We start from the raw sequence: 16108 nt of genomic DNA on the forward strand, positions 1-16108 counted from the left end.
AGCATACATCTGGGCTGGCCTTTCAGTCTACTGAGGGCGAGAATCCTGCCCTGTGGATTTTGTATCTTTCTAGCCTAGCACAGCGCCTGGCACATAGTGTGCTGACCTGATATGGGAGGTTATAATAGTGTTTAGGTCACAGTAGGGTCGTGGTTGAGGAAGCACCTTGAAAAGATCTTGAACATACAATCCACCTTTGCTTAATTACTTGATAAAGTTGTATTCATAAATAAATTCTTCTAAAATTATAGATTTGAGAATGCTATAACTAACAACTCTAATAAACCAAAATGCAAATCAGAAAAATTAAGCAATTAAGCTAAGCTTCACTACAAAAAAAAAAGTATTTAAATGTACGTATGCAATCTTTTTAGTCAGGTTACAGCTGAAAAAAGAAATCAGGCATTTCTTTTTCTCATGATTTTATTTTTATTGATTTATATTTCATAATCCCTTTCCTTACATGATACAAATGCAATTTAGAGAAAGAGAGGTTTGCTGGGAGACCTTAAGCTTGTAGTACAAAACAAGTTTATAGATCTGGGCTTTTAATAAGTTGTCAGGTTATTACAATACATATGACTTATTACAATACATATGACTACGTAATAAATTAACATAGAGCTAAAGTATAAACTAAAATTTTTCTTAATTTACCCTAGTATACTACTTCTGGGTTTGCCTTCTAAATCTTAGCTAAAATAGAATCCTTGGGAAGTTTCAGCACATAATTATTGCAGGAAAATTAAGGGAAATTTTGACAGGTTCCTAGCTGAGAAATAGAGAAGATTTAACCTAGTGGTCAGAAGATGTGGCCCATCTGGAGTGTAACCAAATAACTTCTTAAACCTTACCTGGTTCTGCTTCAGTGTGGACACAAGTTTCTGCAACGTGATGTTTTCTTCTTCTAGCTCCGTGTAGTCCTGAAGGAGGCGGGCCTCTCGGAATTTATACTCTCGTATTTCATCCTTCATCCGAATTCTCTGCAGCTCCACCATTTCATTGTTCTGAAACAGTACAATAAACCGTCAATACAAAACTTTCTTATTCTAAATATGACAAGTGTAGGTAAGTCTGGGTGGTTAAAAATACTCATGTGCCACTTAACGATGGCGGCACATTCTGAGAAATGCGTCTTCAGGCCATTTCCTCGTTGCGCGAACATCACAGGGGGCACTGACACAACCCTAGACGGTCTAGCCTGCTGCACGCCTAGGCTGCACGGCACAGCCTACTGCTCCGCACAGCACGCTACTGCGCAAAACAACTCAAGAGTAAATCAAACACAGGAGAAGACGTTTCAACCAAGAGACGCAGTAAACACAAGATGTACTTTACAAAGGAAGTTACGAGATGGTGTGCTGCTGCGGCGTAACATGGCGTGCTGTCTCACAGCAAACTTTTTATATAAGTGGAAAGAGTGAGCTCTAAAATAATGATTAGAAGTACATTATAGCAAACACATAAACCAGTAACAGTCGTTTATTATCAAGTATTATGTACTGTACATAATTGTATGTGTTAGACTTTTATATGACTGGCAGCCCAGTAGGTTTGTTTATACCGGCGTCACCACAAACACGTAAAAAATGTATTGTCCTACTATGTTAGGACAGCTCTGATGTCACTAGACGATAGGAATTTTTTAAAAATCTTCACCCGAGGGGAGAAACAAGATGGTGCGTAGGTCACAGCTGCACCCGCCGCCTCCCGCAACCACATCAAAATGACAACTAAAATACAGATCCACCATCACTCAGAGCCTCCTGAGATCCGGCTGCACAGAAGCCCCACAACCAGGGAGCTGAAGAAGCACCGAGACCGGGAAGAGGGGCCGAGACGCGGGCTGATCGGGGCTGAATCCCGGAGACACGGCCTCGGGCCCACTCCCGGTGCCTCGGGTTAAACCCGGGAGGGAATCTCGGCAGTGGGGGTTTCCCGGAGCGAGGGGTCCCAGCCTCACAGCAGCCCCCAGCCCAGGGCTCCAGGGCTGGGAAGAGACGTCCCCACAACTCCAGGCTGTGAAACCAGTGGGGACTGTCCCTGAGGGTCTCGGAGGCTGCGGGAGCCCCAGCAGCTCCTCTTAAAAGGCCCGCACATGGACTCACTCGGACGCTCCCTCTGAGCCCAGCGCCGGGCAGCAGCCTGAAAGGACCTGGGACACTCCGGGAGGAACTAACCTGCCTGAGATCCAGGCGAGAGCTGGAGGGGTGGCTTCCTCCCAGGCAGAAGGGCTGGCAGAGGCCATGGCTCCCTTGGCGAGTCCTCCCCGCACACAGGCGGCAGGCAGGCACCATGTTTGAATCGCGAGCACCTGACTCGCACCTTTGGCCCCGCCCCGTGATTCCCAGAGGCCCCGCCCCTCCCCACCTGCAGCTCAGCCAGGGGCTTTTCTGTGCAAGTAGCCTCTCCAGCCTCATGCTTAGGACTTTCCTAAAACCTCTCAAACAAGCAGCAGCAGGCCCCATAAGGCTTGATAAGCGGCCCCAGGCCTGGCACTAGCGGCAGCTGCATTGGCTCAGAGCTTGGCCTCTCCTGGACACAGCCAAGCCCAGCACAAGTAGCAGCCAACTACGGTTTGCTGGGTAGCTCATGCTAAGTGGCCCTGGGCAAGGCGCTGGCACAGGCTCACTTTGCACCTCCTGGGAGGCCCCAGAGACAGTGCACCTGGCGGTCAGACTCGACCATGCTGGATTACAACCCTACCACATCCATGAGTGACCCTCAAGGGGTGCACTTGGTGAACACCAAAGCCCCACTGAAGTAAATCCTGCTCCATACGGGTGTCTCCAGCACAGCAGCTCTTTGGCTGTAGTTGCAGCTGGTCCTCACAGCTGATTGGCCTGGGGGTCAATTCCTCTCAGGGACACCAACAGCAACCAAGGCTCAACTAGAACAGGACAGTGCACACAGCCCACACAGGGGAGCACCTAGAAGGCCCAGCTCAGGTGACTGGGGAGTCCGAGCCACTGGACCCTACAGGACACCTACTACACAAAGCCACTCTACAAATTCCAGAAGACATAGCAGCTCTACCTAATGCATACAAACAAACACCTGGAAGCAGCCAAAATGGGGAGGCAAAGAAACATGTCACAAAGGAAAGAACAGAAGAAATCTCTAGAAGAGGAACTAAATGAAATAGATCCAAGCAAGCTAACAGATACAGAGTTCAGAATTTTGTTTATAAGGATGTTTAAGCATATTATTAGGGAAATAACTGAGAAAATTGATAACACAATAAAGTACCAATTTGAAATGAAGGCTACAGGAACTGAAATGAAGTATAATTTACAGGGAATCAACAGTAGAGTAGAGAATGCTGAGAATCAAATCAGCAATTTGGAACATGAGGAAACAAAAAACACCCAACCAGAAGAGCAAAAAGAACAAAGAATCCAGAAATATGAAGATAGTATAAGGAGCCTCTGGGACAACTTTAAGAGGCCCAACATTCATATTATTGGGGTGCCAGAAGGGGAAGACAGAGACCAAGAAGTTGAAAACCTATTTGAAAAAATAATTACAGAAAACTTCCCCTACCTGGGAAAGAAATAGACTTAAAAATCCAGGAAGCACAGAGGGTCCCAAACAAGAGGAACCCAAAGAGGCCCACAGCAAGACACATCATAATCAAAATGCCAAAGGTTAAAGACAAAGAGGGAATCTTAAAAGCAGCAAGAGAAAAGCAATTAGTCACCTACAAGGGAGCACCCATATGACTGTCAGCTGATTTCTCAATAGAAACCTTGCAGGCCAGAAGGGAGTGGCAAGAAATGTTCAAAGTGATGAAAAACATGGAACTACAACCAAGATTGCTTTACCCAGCAAAGCTATCATTTAGAATTGAAGGTCAAATAAAGAGCTTCACAGATAAGAAAAAGCTAAAGGAGTTCATCACCACCAGACCAGCACTACAGGAAATGTTGAAGGGTCTTCTTTAAGAAGCAGCTAATGAACAAAAGAATCTGACGAACTAAATAGATCCAGAGACACTGACGCATGCAACAGATGATCATATTTCAGAGGAAAGAGGGAAGGGGGGTGGAGGGTGGGAAGAGATTAACCAAAGAAGTTATATGCATAACGCATGGACACAGTTAATAACGGGGTGAAAGCCTGGGAAGGAGGTGGGAGTGAAGTGGAAGGGATCAATTGGGGGGGGAAATGGGATACCTGTAATATTCTCAACAATAAAGATAAATTAAAGAAGAAAAAAAAAAAGAAAAATCTTCACCCGAGGATATGTTTTTTAAAATTGATCTTAGAGAGAAGTAGGGGGAGAGAGAGAGAGAAACATCGGTATGAGAGAGAAACATCAAATGATTACCTCACATATGTGCCCCAACTGGGATCAAACCTGCAACCTTTCGGTGTACAGGACAACACTCCAACTGAGCCCCCCGAGCAGGAAGGTGATGGGGATTTTTAAGCTCTATTCTAATCTTATAGAATCACTGTCACATTGTGGTCCATCACTGACCAAAACGTTGTCATGCGGCGCATGACTGTAACAATTTCAGTTTGAATTTAGTGAAAATAGAGATGTAACTCTTTTTCCCATCCAAGTTTCCCATCCTGAATTCTACTCATAGACTCCCAGCGCCCGGGTGAGGAAACTCTTCTGCGTCTACTTGTCATTTAGGTCTCAGTTCCAATGCCATCTCCTCAGACAGGCCTTCCCTCAATAGCTAATACAAGACGGCACCTCCCCTTTACTCACTACCCTATGATTTATTTTATAGATCAGCATCTAGCATTGTGCAGGTTCTCAAAAAATAACTGCTGAAAGAATAGCACTGATCATTACTTGAAACTGGTTATTTGCTTACATTGTACACTTTTTACATGTATTACGCTTCCTCTTTCATCTGAATATAATAAACCTTACTGTATTGTTCATCAGTGTATTCTAACTTCAGGCTCATTTGGGGCCCTCATGACACAGAATGAGTTACAAAACAGTAATACAAATGGTTAAACACAAAATTTTTTAAAGAATATTATTGCACGGGTGGTGGCTTTTTGTCTTGCATTTTTTGGAGTGGGGAACAAAGGGAGAAGACTACACTTTGAAATAAACATGCCTAAATCTCTGAGGTAACAAGATTTAATTCTTCCTCACTAGGCTAGTACTTGCAGGCAGAAACATCACTTTAGTTCCTGCTCTCTGGACAATACTTTGAGCATGCGTGCTCAAAAGTGTACAATAAAAAATGGCAGAGTTTGGCAATAAAGCCAATTTAGAAAAGTATTTAAAAATTTTTATTTTGCAGAAACATGAAACCTTTCTACTTCTCAACAGATCTACCATGACTGTCATCTACCATGAGTGACATATATATATATATGTATATATATGTGTGTGTGTGTGTGTATATATATATAGTTTTCCTTATTTATATGTATAAAGATATGAGGCAACCTGATAAGCTGAATGCCAGTTATTTATATAAAATTATAAAGAAAATGTAAAGATACAAGAGACTCTGTAAAATGTGTATATATTGTAAAAAATGTAATGATCAGAAGCCTAGCTCGTACACACTGAGAACTAGCCATAAAATCTCATATAGTAAGATAGTAAATGTCAAGATAATTTTCAGACCACTGCAAAACTAATGAGGATCACTAACAAATAACTCCTTAGATAGCTAATGAAAACTCCAGATGCTGATTAAGGAGAAGCTTGGCTGGGAAACTGGTTACGTTGAAAGGCTTGCTAGCAATAAAACACACATAAGACTCACAGAAAGAAAGCTGGTCTTATTTATTTTGCTAGAAATCCTTGTTTTGAACTGGCAAAGACTACATTCTATGGGCAATATTCTTTATTTCCACAATAAACTTCAAAGATTGCTACTGTTGTTTTTTGCACCACTCATCAGACATTTATCTCCCACAATTTTTTTTCTTCCTGGGATAAGATGGTGCTGAACTCTACTAAAAAAATTCCATCAAGAATATTGAGAGTGAGAAAAATGAAGCATTAGAGAAAATGGCACCACCAAGGACAGTGTCAGCCTTTCCTTTCAGCTCCAGAGCCCTGAGCAGGGGAGAGGGGGTTAACCTGAAATGAATGGGATAGACTATCCTCATTATTCTCACTGCAGCATTCTTAAAATTTTATTTTCATTAACATTAAAAGGGTTTCTCTCTGTGGGAATAATAAATTCCCTCTACTATTGTCAAGAAGAAAATATAAACATTTATTACCATACACCAGAGTAATGTATAAAAAATAATGCTTTCCAGCTATATGGCTCTTTGTCTTTTATAAATTAATTATATTCACTGTCACATTAGATCTTAATAGTAGCTTGTGTGAGGTAGGTGACAGACATTCCAGTTCACTCATCTGTAAAAAATGGGGATCCTAATACTTAATATTATATAGTCATTGTGAGGATTTGATGACAATACATGGGGAAGAGAGCAGGGATGCGAGACACACAGATAATTTATCATAGCAGAAGAAGTGCTGCTGCAAAGGTTCACACCAAAAGGCTGAGCAATCAATACTCCTGGGAGAGGCAGGGAAAGCTTTATAAAGGGAGTTACATTGAGCAGAACCTTGAAGGGCAAGTAGAGTTAACTGAATGGATGAAGAGGAGAACAGACTTTCCAGCCAGAGGTCAGCTTTTGAACAAAAGCAGAGTCATACCTGTGTTGAGGGCAGTGCTAAAATACCCAGCAGTCAGACTGAGCATTTCCTTAAGGCACCAGTGAAGCTGGAGCACTGATAGAAATTCAGAAAAATCTAGAAAGTTGCTAATTATTTTCAGCTTATGCCCAAGTTTGGTATGATTTCATACAATAAAATGATAAATTACAGATGGGTATTGTTAACCTATGAGACAGTGGGAGGGAACAAAATGTTTTCAGTGCTTGGAACCTTCAAAGTTCTTAACTCAGCTGTGGTTTAGGAAATATGCAGCCTCATGTGGCTGGAACAAAGGAACTTGAGACAGATTTTGCAGGAAATTCTATGTGAAACAAAGGAATTTGGGGAACCAGAAAAGTCTTTTAGGCGAAGCAGCCATGTGATTAGACCTACATTTTGGCAAGAGACTCCATCAAGGGCAGCAGGGGGGTGGGGAAGCAATAAGAAGAAAGAGCCACAGAGAACAAGCTAAGTAGCTGCCCCCACAGCCCACGGCAAAAGAAGATGAGGAATATTGAGGAGCATCTCAGAATGAACAGGACTTGGTCATTGATTGATGTGATAATAAACAGAAAGAATACAGTAAAAAAAACAATGGCCTACATAAGGATAAAAGTGCCTGGAGAGAGTTGTAAGAAAAAGAGAAATTTTCCAACGAAGTGAATGTGAGGTTAATGATGTCCCTATAAATAATTATAAGTAATATTAATTTGGATAGTCAAACCAGGAATCTGTGGATCTGCTCTGGTCCAAGCGGAGAAAGTTGGAGAGAGGAAAGGATGGGGAATGCGTTACAGCTTCCTCACTACTCTCCCAGAAAGGCTCCACTGGCAGGGCATTTTGGAAGTTCAAGACCCTAACGTTATTTCCCTTCATTAGGCCAAAAATTAACACTTCTCTTGTTGAAGAGAGGAGTGGACAATAATTCCCCTTGTCCCTCCCCCACCAGGAATTCTCTCACTGGAATGCCTGACCTTCAGCAGTTAACAAGCTGAAGGGCACAGAGGGATAGAATCACAATAAGGCGAGGCCTACTGCTCTGTCAGGCAGCACTGTGGGCTTCACAGTTCTTTAGAGGTATCAGTGAAGAAAACATTTATCCATCCCGGCCAGGCGTGGCTCAGCAGTTGAGCATCGACCTAAGATCCAGAAGATAGAGGTTCGATTCCCGGTCAGGGCACATGCCCGGGTTTCCGGCTCAATCCCCAGTTGGGGGTGTGCAGGAGGCAGCCAATCAATGACTCATCATTGACATTTCTATCTCTCCCTCTCCCTTCCTCTCTCTGAAATCAATGAAGATATATTTTTAAAAAACACACACAAAAAAAAAACATTTATCCAGAGCACCACGTAGTCAGCATCTCCAAATACAATCCAGACTTAATAGCTGGGTAATCACTAGAAAAACACACGGGGCAAGTGTGAAGTATGGCTTAAAACAAACATGCTCAGCAAGAAAAAAGAAATATAAAGAGATTTGCCATGGCTAGGTAAAAGTAATAAAGGAAGAGAGAATTATGACTTTGGGACAGCATTTTCCAAAGTGAGTTCTGAAGTAGGGTAACTAGGAGTCACTCAAACATAAGTTGGGCCCTGGCCAGTGTGGCTCAGGTTGGTTGGATGTCTTCTTGTGCACCTAAAGGTTGCTGGTTCAATTCCTGATCAGGGCACATACATACCTAGGTCCCGGTCAGAGCAAGACATGGTATGCAGCGTGTGCTAAATTTATTTGACCACAAGACCTTTGCCATTTTAAAGGAGTCTTCTGAACAATCCAAATCATTAGAAAATGTTCCTCCGAAACAACAGAACACGATAGTAGCTGCTCAGGCGGTGAGGTAAACCAGCAAGCTCCTACAGCCCAACTCCAGATCCCTTCCAACTGCCCAGGGTTGAACTCACCATCAGATTTAAATAATGTCATAAAATTAAAGCAGACGAGTAGAGATGTAAAAAAGGGGTGAGACAGGACGACCAGGTCCTGATTGGCAGTGAGCAAGTGACTATACAAGAGTATTAAAGCTATAATAAAACCAATAAACCAAGACTGTAATTCTTACAAGGTACATGCAAATCTTGCTCTGAAAAATGTTGCACCATGAAGGGTTAACTACCCTAGACTGAATTTGAAGCAATAAGGGGCGGGCGTCTTTCCCATGGGATAGCTGCCTCCATTAGAAGTCAGGGACCAGTCCATTTCGCAAGCAGTTCACATTTCAATGCCTCGTTTCAAACACACCATTAGCAAAATCTTGACAGCAACATATAATCAGCCCTTTTCTTGTACGTACACATCTGAAATAAATGGCACGAAATAAATAATACATGGCTGATTTTCTTATACCGTGATTTGTACTTTTTCCTTCTTTTATTTGAATAAAGAATATTAAAATACAGATATTATTATAAGTAAAAAATGAGTTTAAAAAACATTTACATTGCATCTTAGTTGGGTAAAACGTGTTTAACAGGAAAGCTTTTTGTGTAACATTTTTTTGGTATCAACATTATCAAGATATAATTCACATGCCTATGATTCACTAGTTTAAAGTGTACATTTCAATGGCTTTTAATATAGTCAGGGTTGTGACCATCAGCATAATTAATTTCAGAACACTTTTAACATTTCAAAAAAATTTTTTATATCTTTTAGCTATTGCCCCCTTCCCCATGCTCTCATTCCCTCTGGCCCTAGGCAATCACTAATCTATTTTCTAATTTGCCTATACTGGACATTTCATATACACGGAATCATATAATATGTGGTCTTTGGAGACTGTAAGACTTTACACTGTTTGGTTACTGCTGACAAAATATCTTTGCTTTTTGAAGTCTACAGACAGCTTTACTGAAGCAAGAAACATTTCACACTGTTATCAGCAAAGTACTGCATTGTGCTGGCATTTATCCAGCATACATCGGATCCCGTAATTGTGATATTATATTTCACAAGCATGACCATTTAAATTTCACTCAATGGGCTGCAGGTTATATTTTATCAATAAAAATGTGGCTTTGTGACCTGGTGTTATAACGTGAATACACTGATTTGTTCTGGAATGAGCTTTTGCAGATATAAAATACTGGAATTTTTCTCTTTTCTATAATCAAGCTTGAAGTCAGGAAACCAAGATTATTTCCCAAAATAGTCTAGAGTTGCTTCTTGCTATATGTATATATATATATACATATATATATATGTGTGTGTGTGTGTGTGTGTATCTTTATTTCAGAGAGAGGAAAGGAGAGGGAGAGAGAGAGAGAAATATCAATGATGAGAGAGTCATTGATCGGCTGCCTCTTGCACGCCCCCGACTGGGGATTGAACCCGCAACCCTGGCATGTGCCCTGACCAGGAATCAAACCAGGATCTCCTGGATCCCAGGTCAATACTCAACCGCTGAGCCACGCCCGGCTGGCTTGCTTAATGTTTTTTAACTTGCTTGATTTTTCTTTTTAAAATATCTCATTTGTTAATTTAAAGATGCAAAACATTATAATGAATATTATGACAGTTTTCTGATAGTATCACCTTATAATTATGAATATACATGGTGCCCTAATCACACAATTACTATAACTTATTAAATGGAAAGGGGAAATTTAGGTAATACGCGAAATAGATTTAAAGTCTACATTGTACAATAAACATGAGAGCTGGGTTCACAAATATTCCAGAAATAATTTGATCTCTAGCAAATATCCTTTCACCTCAGCTTCACAGACCTTATTGTGACCTAGCTTTAAAGAATGATCTCACCCAAGAGAGAAACAGCATCAACAGTCTCAAAAATCATTGATTATGATAAGTAACTGTGGTTCCCATCACTGTGCAAAAACACTATATATAGATTTGTATTGAGGAGACATCATAAAAGGAAAAGAAGTGAACAAAAATGGAAGTAATAGTGCACATTAAAGTAACTTTTTTTTAAATGAAGTAAACACTGAAAGAAAAAAAATTAAAGCAATGAGAAAGGAGAAGGGATTGAAGATCACAAAATGCAAGATGAGTCCCATTAGGATGAACAGGATGAAGAGAAAGGGGGGAATTAATATAATTTATAACTTGCTTTGAAATGTACGAGTTAACCCCTGAAGAGACTGAAGGTTACTAAAGACAATATTTTGCCGATACTTTAGGTACATGTGTATAGTAGAGCCTGACTGATTGGTTTTTACAGGATATCTGGCAGGTCTGACCTGGCTGTTTATTTTTGCTGCTATAAAACACCTGTAATTATCCAAGAAACAAAGTTTAGCCCAAACATTGGTAATAGAGGAGAAAGCTCAAAATAACAGTGAACATCGTTAATCAAATGAAGGCTCTGATATATGGAATAGTATCAAAAATAACAGCTTCAGAGAGGCAACTGTTTTATAAAGAGGTGGGTGGTAGAGTAAACACAGTTCTGGACATGGACCTGATTCGAACACTGGCTTCCACCACAAGAATTCCTGGTACTTTCAGTGTTCTTACCTCTAAAAGCAGAAAAACATCTTTTCAGTTCAACTCTATAGTTGTCAGAAATAAACAAGAAAGTATTTCTGAAAGCATGTTATAAATTGTAATGAGCTATCAAACATCACTCCCATCTTTTCTCACATCAGCCTAGTTTCCACCCCCCACTCACTGTTCTTAACATCTTTTATATACTTCCAGAGTTCCTTTATATCTTATTTTCAAACATTATCTAAAGAGCCAACTTATTCCCACATTAAAATGAACATGGTTAATATATGCTTATTACAATCTAAGTTAAAACTCTGAAGTATTGAGCTGTCTTAAATTCACTGGCATTCCAATTTCAACAATTATATTAAAACTCTCAGAAATCAAAGATGTACCTTTTAAGTAATTATTAAAGGTGGGCATTTTTCTACTTCTTACATCTACATTCAAGTTTCCAAAAGAACTCTCCTGACCTAGGTCTTCTTGGTATCAGCTTTTCCTTTTGCCTTGAAATAAGAGGAAACTGAAGTTTGGAATCACCTAGAGAAACGAATTTTGATGCGACAGGAGTGATAATCTGAGATATAGGGGAAGACCTAGGTAGTGAAATTTAAAAGTTATAAGGTCCAGGTGAGAGGCAAACAATATTAGCAAAGGACAGGGGTGAGCTTGCAGTTCACTTGCACTCAGAGGTAGCTCTATGCTCATCTCCAGGGACCCGTGGACACCTGTGACTGACCCTGGGCCATGACAAGATTGAAAGGGACAAACTGGTGACTTACAATGTGCTGTTTAAAGCCTGAAACTCCATGGCACACACTCTACTAGTTTGTTTACATTATTTGTAGGAAATGCATAGGTTGATGATTGGTACTTGGCTTCTTAGATTACAGTCGAATTTAGCTATATGAACAGCAGGGTACACAAGACTTTTTTGTAAACTTGAGTCTTGGCTTCCCCTAAAACTGGCATCTTTCATGCATCTCAGCCTGAACCCTAAGCACATACCGCCAGATGAGGAGGGGGCCTGGCGCTGAGCCGGGCAACCTGAGACGTCTCCCCGCCGCCTGGTTTCTTTCTCCGGCTGCAGCACATCCCTCAGTTTATGAAAGCTGAGGCGGAGCAGAGTACACCACCCCAGGACGCGCCCCCGGCATGTGGGTTATTTCAACCTGAAGACAATCGAGGCCTAGTACACTCAGGAGGAGCCTTTACCTCCCCTTCGCTGTCTAAAGGGTTCAGCTATGGGGCCTGTACCAAGGTGAGAGCTATTACCGGAGATGACTTTTTATATCAGCAAGTACCTGCGTGGCCGGGCAAACATGTTCACCAGACCTCTGCTCTTCTCACCTCCCTGTGGATTGTCTCCCTCCTCTTTGAAGCCCCAGATCCCTACCCACTTCTCCATAGCTCATAAGCTTCAATTACCTGAGTTCTGGGGAGTCTCGTTTTTTATGGGGCTCCCCTATGTATGAAATTTGTTTCTCCCTGTTAATCTTATGTGAACTTAATTATTAGACCAGCCAAAGAACCTAGAAGGGAGGTAGGGAGACGTTTTCTGCCCCCCTGCAGCCTTATATGACTATACCCTTTGGTATCCTGTGTGCCTTCAATGGCCTGACCCAGAGGAATTGCTGCAGCTTCAGTAAAAGCAAACAAAACCAGAAACCAAGGCCAGGAAAGTGGAGTGCAGTCTTCATGAATTCCAGCAGCTGTCCAGGAAGACAGAACAGAAGGCGCAGCCTCCCTCCCTCACATCTTGCGAACTCAGATGACACTGAGCTGCTCAGTCAGGAGATGGCAGATTATACACATTAGCCCTGAAGTGAAACAGTGTCAGGGGTGCAAATTTCATCAAAAAGTTTGTGCCTTCCTAAGACAATATTCTGAGGCATTTTCTTCACACACTCTGTAGCAGTAAGAAACATTTGGAATAGAATATTTTTCTATGAACTGTATCTTTGCAGATGGACTTCTGAAACCAAAGAAAGTACTCTAAGGCAAGATGAACAGAAATGTCTGAATACTACTCTCTTAGCAGAAATCCAGTTTATATTTGAAAGATATACATACCTGTGTATGTATATATAAATATATTCCATAACATTTTTCCTTCTTGGCAGGTGAACATAAATAGAGTCTAAGTCTGTGGTTTTCTCTTTCTTTTCTACAAAAACAATTGCTTTGTCGTCATTACTAACTTTACAATCACTCAAAGTGATATTTTCCATCAATTATAGTGCCTTGGAAGTGGGAAACCTTGATTACTTAATGTCTTAATAAAACTTGTTTTAACCACAGTCACATGACTTATCAGACATAGGAAAGAATATTCTCAGCAAAAGAACGTTATGATGCAGCCATATATTAACTAATATGCATTGGTACTTGGTAATTAAACATACAGTACAGGTAGTTAAATAAAAAGAACTTGTACTATATATTTTGCTACAATAGTGAGTAAACTGAGGCCCAGAGAGATTAAGGGAATTGGGGTAGGGAGCAGAGGTAGAAAATAATAGCTCTAAGTTTTGACCCAGGCTCCCCAGATCCCTAAGTCTGAGCTGAGCTACTGTGTATCATGAAGACTCCCTGACTTAGACACTTGGGCAGAAAGCCAAAGAAAACCGACTGAAAGGAAAAAAATAAAATAAACAAGGAGAATATGAGGAGTTCTCATCAAAATGAATTCCTCATGTTCTGGGCCTCGAACTCAGGAGGAGGCAGGGAGTCCTAGGAACACAGAGCGAAGGGTCGTACATAGCCTCAAGCTCCGAGGACAGTCTGATTTGGCTCAAAGGAAGGACACTAATTCAGGGAGAAAATGGAGTGTTTGGGGGACAAGAACAAGCTTTACCTCCTTGGAGGTGCAGAGCGCCACATCAGAGCTCAGAGGATGGCTCCCTCCCCCCAGGCCTGGGAAAGAATTCTGGAGAGCGGGAGTGGCTTCTCTTGGCACCTGCTCGGGGCTCCCCAGCCAGGGCTGCACTGTTGACAGCGTGGTGGCTTCTGGCTGGTGAGTGACCGGTAACTGTGCTGTCCTGGAGGCCCCGCTGACCACACTTCCCACATAGGGTCCCTCTTGGTTTGCAGAGAAAGGAAGCTTTTATAGCAAATGAAGTCTAATAAGAAGGCCTTTCATAGATAGACAAGGGCCAGTGATGTATTTTTCCCTGCCCTGAATTTCAATTAGTATCTTAGGCAACAAAATGGCCAAAACTGAGAAATGTCTGCAGTGAGCCTGTGGGCCAAGGCCAAAGAAATATTATAAAATATATATTAAGAATCACTATTAGCCAAATGAACTCTCAGCGTGGGGGGGGGGGGAGGAGTTCATAAGAATATTCTGTTGGAGTTTCATATTTTTAAAAATCCTTCAGAGTTTTGCCTTAAAACTCTCGATAATTACCTTTTCGCTTTACCTATTTAACATTTTATCCAGTTAAATAGAGAGATACAATATGTTTCCATCCACCATTTAATAAAAGTATGTGTGAGATATCTTTGATTCTTTGGTAGGACTTCATTATTTAATTTCCCCTGTATCCAACTTGTATACACTTTCAGTAAAGCTCACATTCTCCAGAAACAATTAGATTAGTGGGCTTTTGAAATATGAATTTTTCAGTGAGCCAGAGCTGCTTTTTGAAAAGAATCAGTCATAACACAAATATAAGGTCAGTTCTATTCAGATATTCATGATACATATTATTTTATTACTGCTAACATACTGAAACACTTTATTCATCACTAATCCTCTTTCATTAATGAATTGAGAATATAAATCTAAGTAATGATATTTTAGATTAATCACAATTATAAATTAACATATGGCTGGGGTCCATATGACTAGCTTAAAATAAGTCGATTTTAAGCAAACATAAAATTAAACAGTATTTTTTTTTTTAAATCAAAGAGAACAATTTTAGCATATACTCCTAATGAGTTATTGACCAGTGTCTCAGTCATAAGATTTATGGTGACATTAGAAGGCAAGTTCAAAGTGTTATAAACCCAGAGAATTTAAAATTTCATCTATAAACTGTTAGAAATAATAAAACGATGCACTAAATATTTACCTATCTTTGGTGAAATATTTTTCTATAATTTTTTCTTCTTAATAAAATCAAGTGAGCAAGCTGTAAGATTAGACTAGTAAAAATGTTTTTTGCATATGGAGCATAGCTGTTAAATTACTCATCTTATGGTTTCTATATAGTACTTTAAAAAAATAAACCACTCCTATTATTAAAGTCTGGGGAGACTGTTCATACTTATATTCCTTTAAAAAAAATCACAGCAACATTTACTTTAAATGCAAAATACTATGTATTCATAAATTTATTTCCAATAAAGTATAAATAAATCTGCCTTTCTAATATGATGTTGAATATTAATATATAGTAATATTTAAATTGAGTGACATTAATTCTAGGGAGAAAGCAATAATAATGACTGTTTGAAGTAGTGAACATATTGATAACAAAGGTCATCAAAGTGTGGTCTAGAACCAGCAGCATCAACAGCACATGAAAACTTCTTAAAAATGAAAATTCTCAAGCCCTACCCCAGACCTAAGGAATCAGAAACTCCAGTAATCTGTGTTTTAACAAGCTCTTCTGGTGCACGCTAAGTTTGACAACCTCTGGTTGAAATAAGAAAAATCAACTTACAACAGACCTGATCAATAAGTAAACTGTATAGTTTAATTGTGTAAATTATAGGAAAATTATATACCTTATGTATATATAGAGGACCCAGAGGGACAGAGTTTGGAAGATTGTGGACTAGGAGGTCTGGAGAAGAGGTATATGGATGATTTTTTTTTTAATTTTTTTATTAATTTTGGAGAGAGAGAAAGGGAGAGGGAGAGAGAGAAACATCTATGTAAGAGAGAAACATTGATTGGTTGCTTCCCATATGCACACCGATCCAGGATCGAACCCACAACCTGGGTATGTGCCCTGACTGGGAATTGAACCAGCCACTTT

At 40.4% G+C, this 16108-nt stretch overlaps 1 protein-coding gene across 6 annotated transcripts in view; it reads right to left on the minus strand.

The window, feature by feature from the left end:
* Positions 1–16108, minus strand: part of BICD1 (BICD cargo adaptor 1) — a 168450-nt gene that overhangs the window by 51158 nt on the left and 101184 nt on the right. For all 6 annotated transcript variants that reach the window (XR_013998103.1, XM_081127014.1, XM_081127016.1 and 3 more), the window contains exon 3: positions 855–1007. Coding sequence is in view for 5 of the 6 variants with exons in the window: in XM_081127014.1 (XP_080983140.1) it covers positions 855–1007 (153 nt within the window). In the remaining variant the exon portion in view is untranslated. The remainder of the gene's footprint in view (positions 1–854; positions 1008–16108) is intronic.

The sequence above is a fragment of the Miniopterus schreibersii genome (assembly GCF_964146895.1).
Source record: "Miniopterus schreibersii genome assembly, chromosome: 2".
NCBI classification, from domain to species: domain Eukaryota; kingdom Metazoa; phylum Chordata; class Mammalia; order Chiroptera; family Miniopteridae; genus Miniopterus; species Miniopterus schreibersii.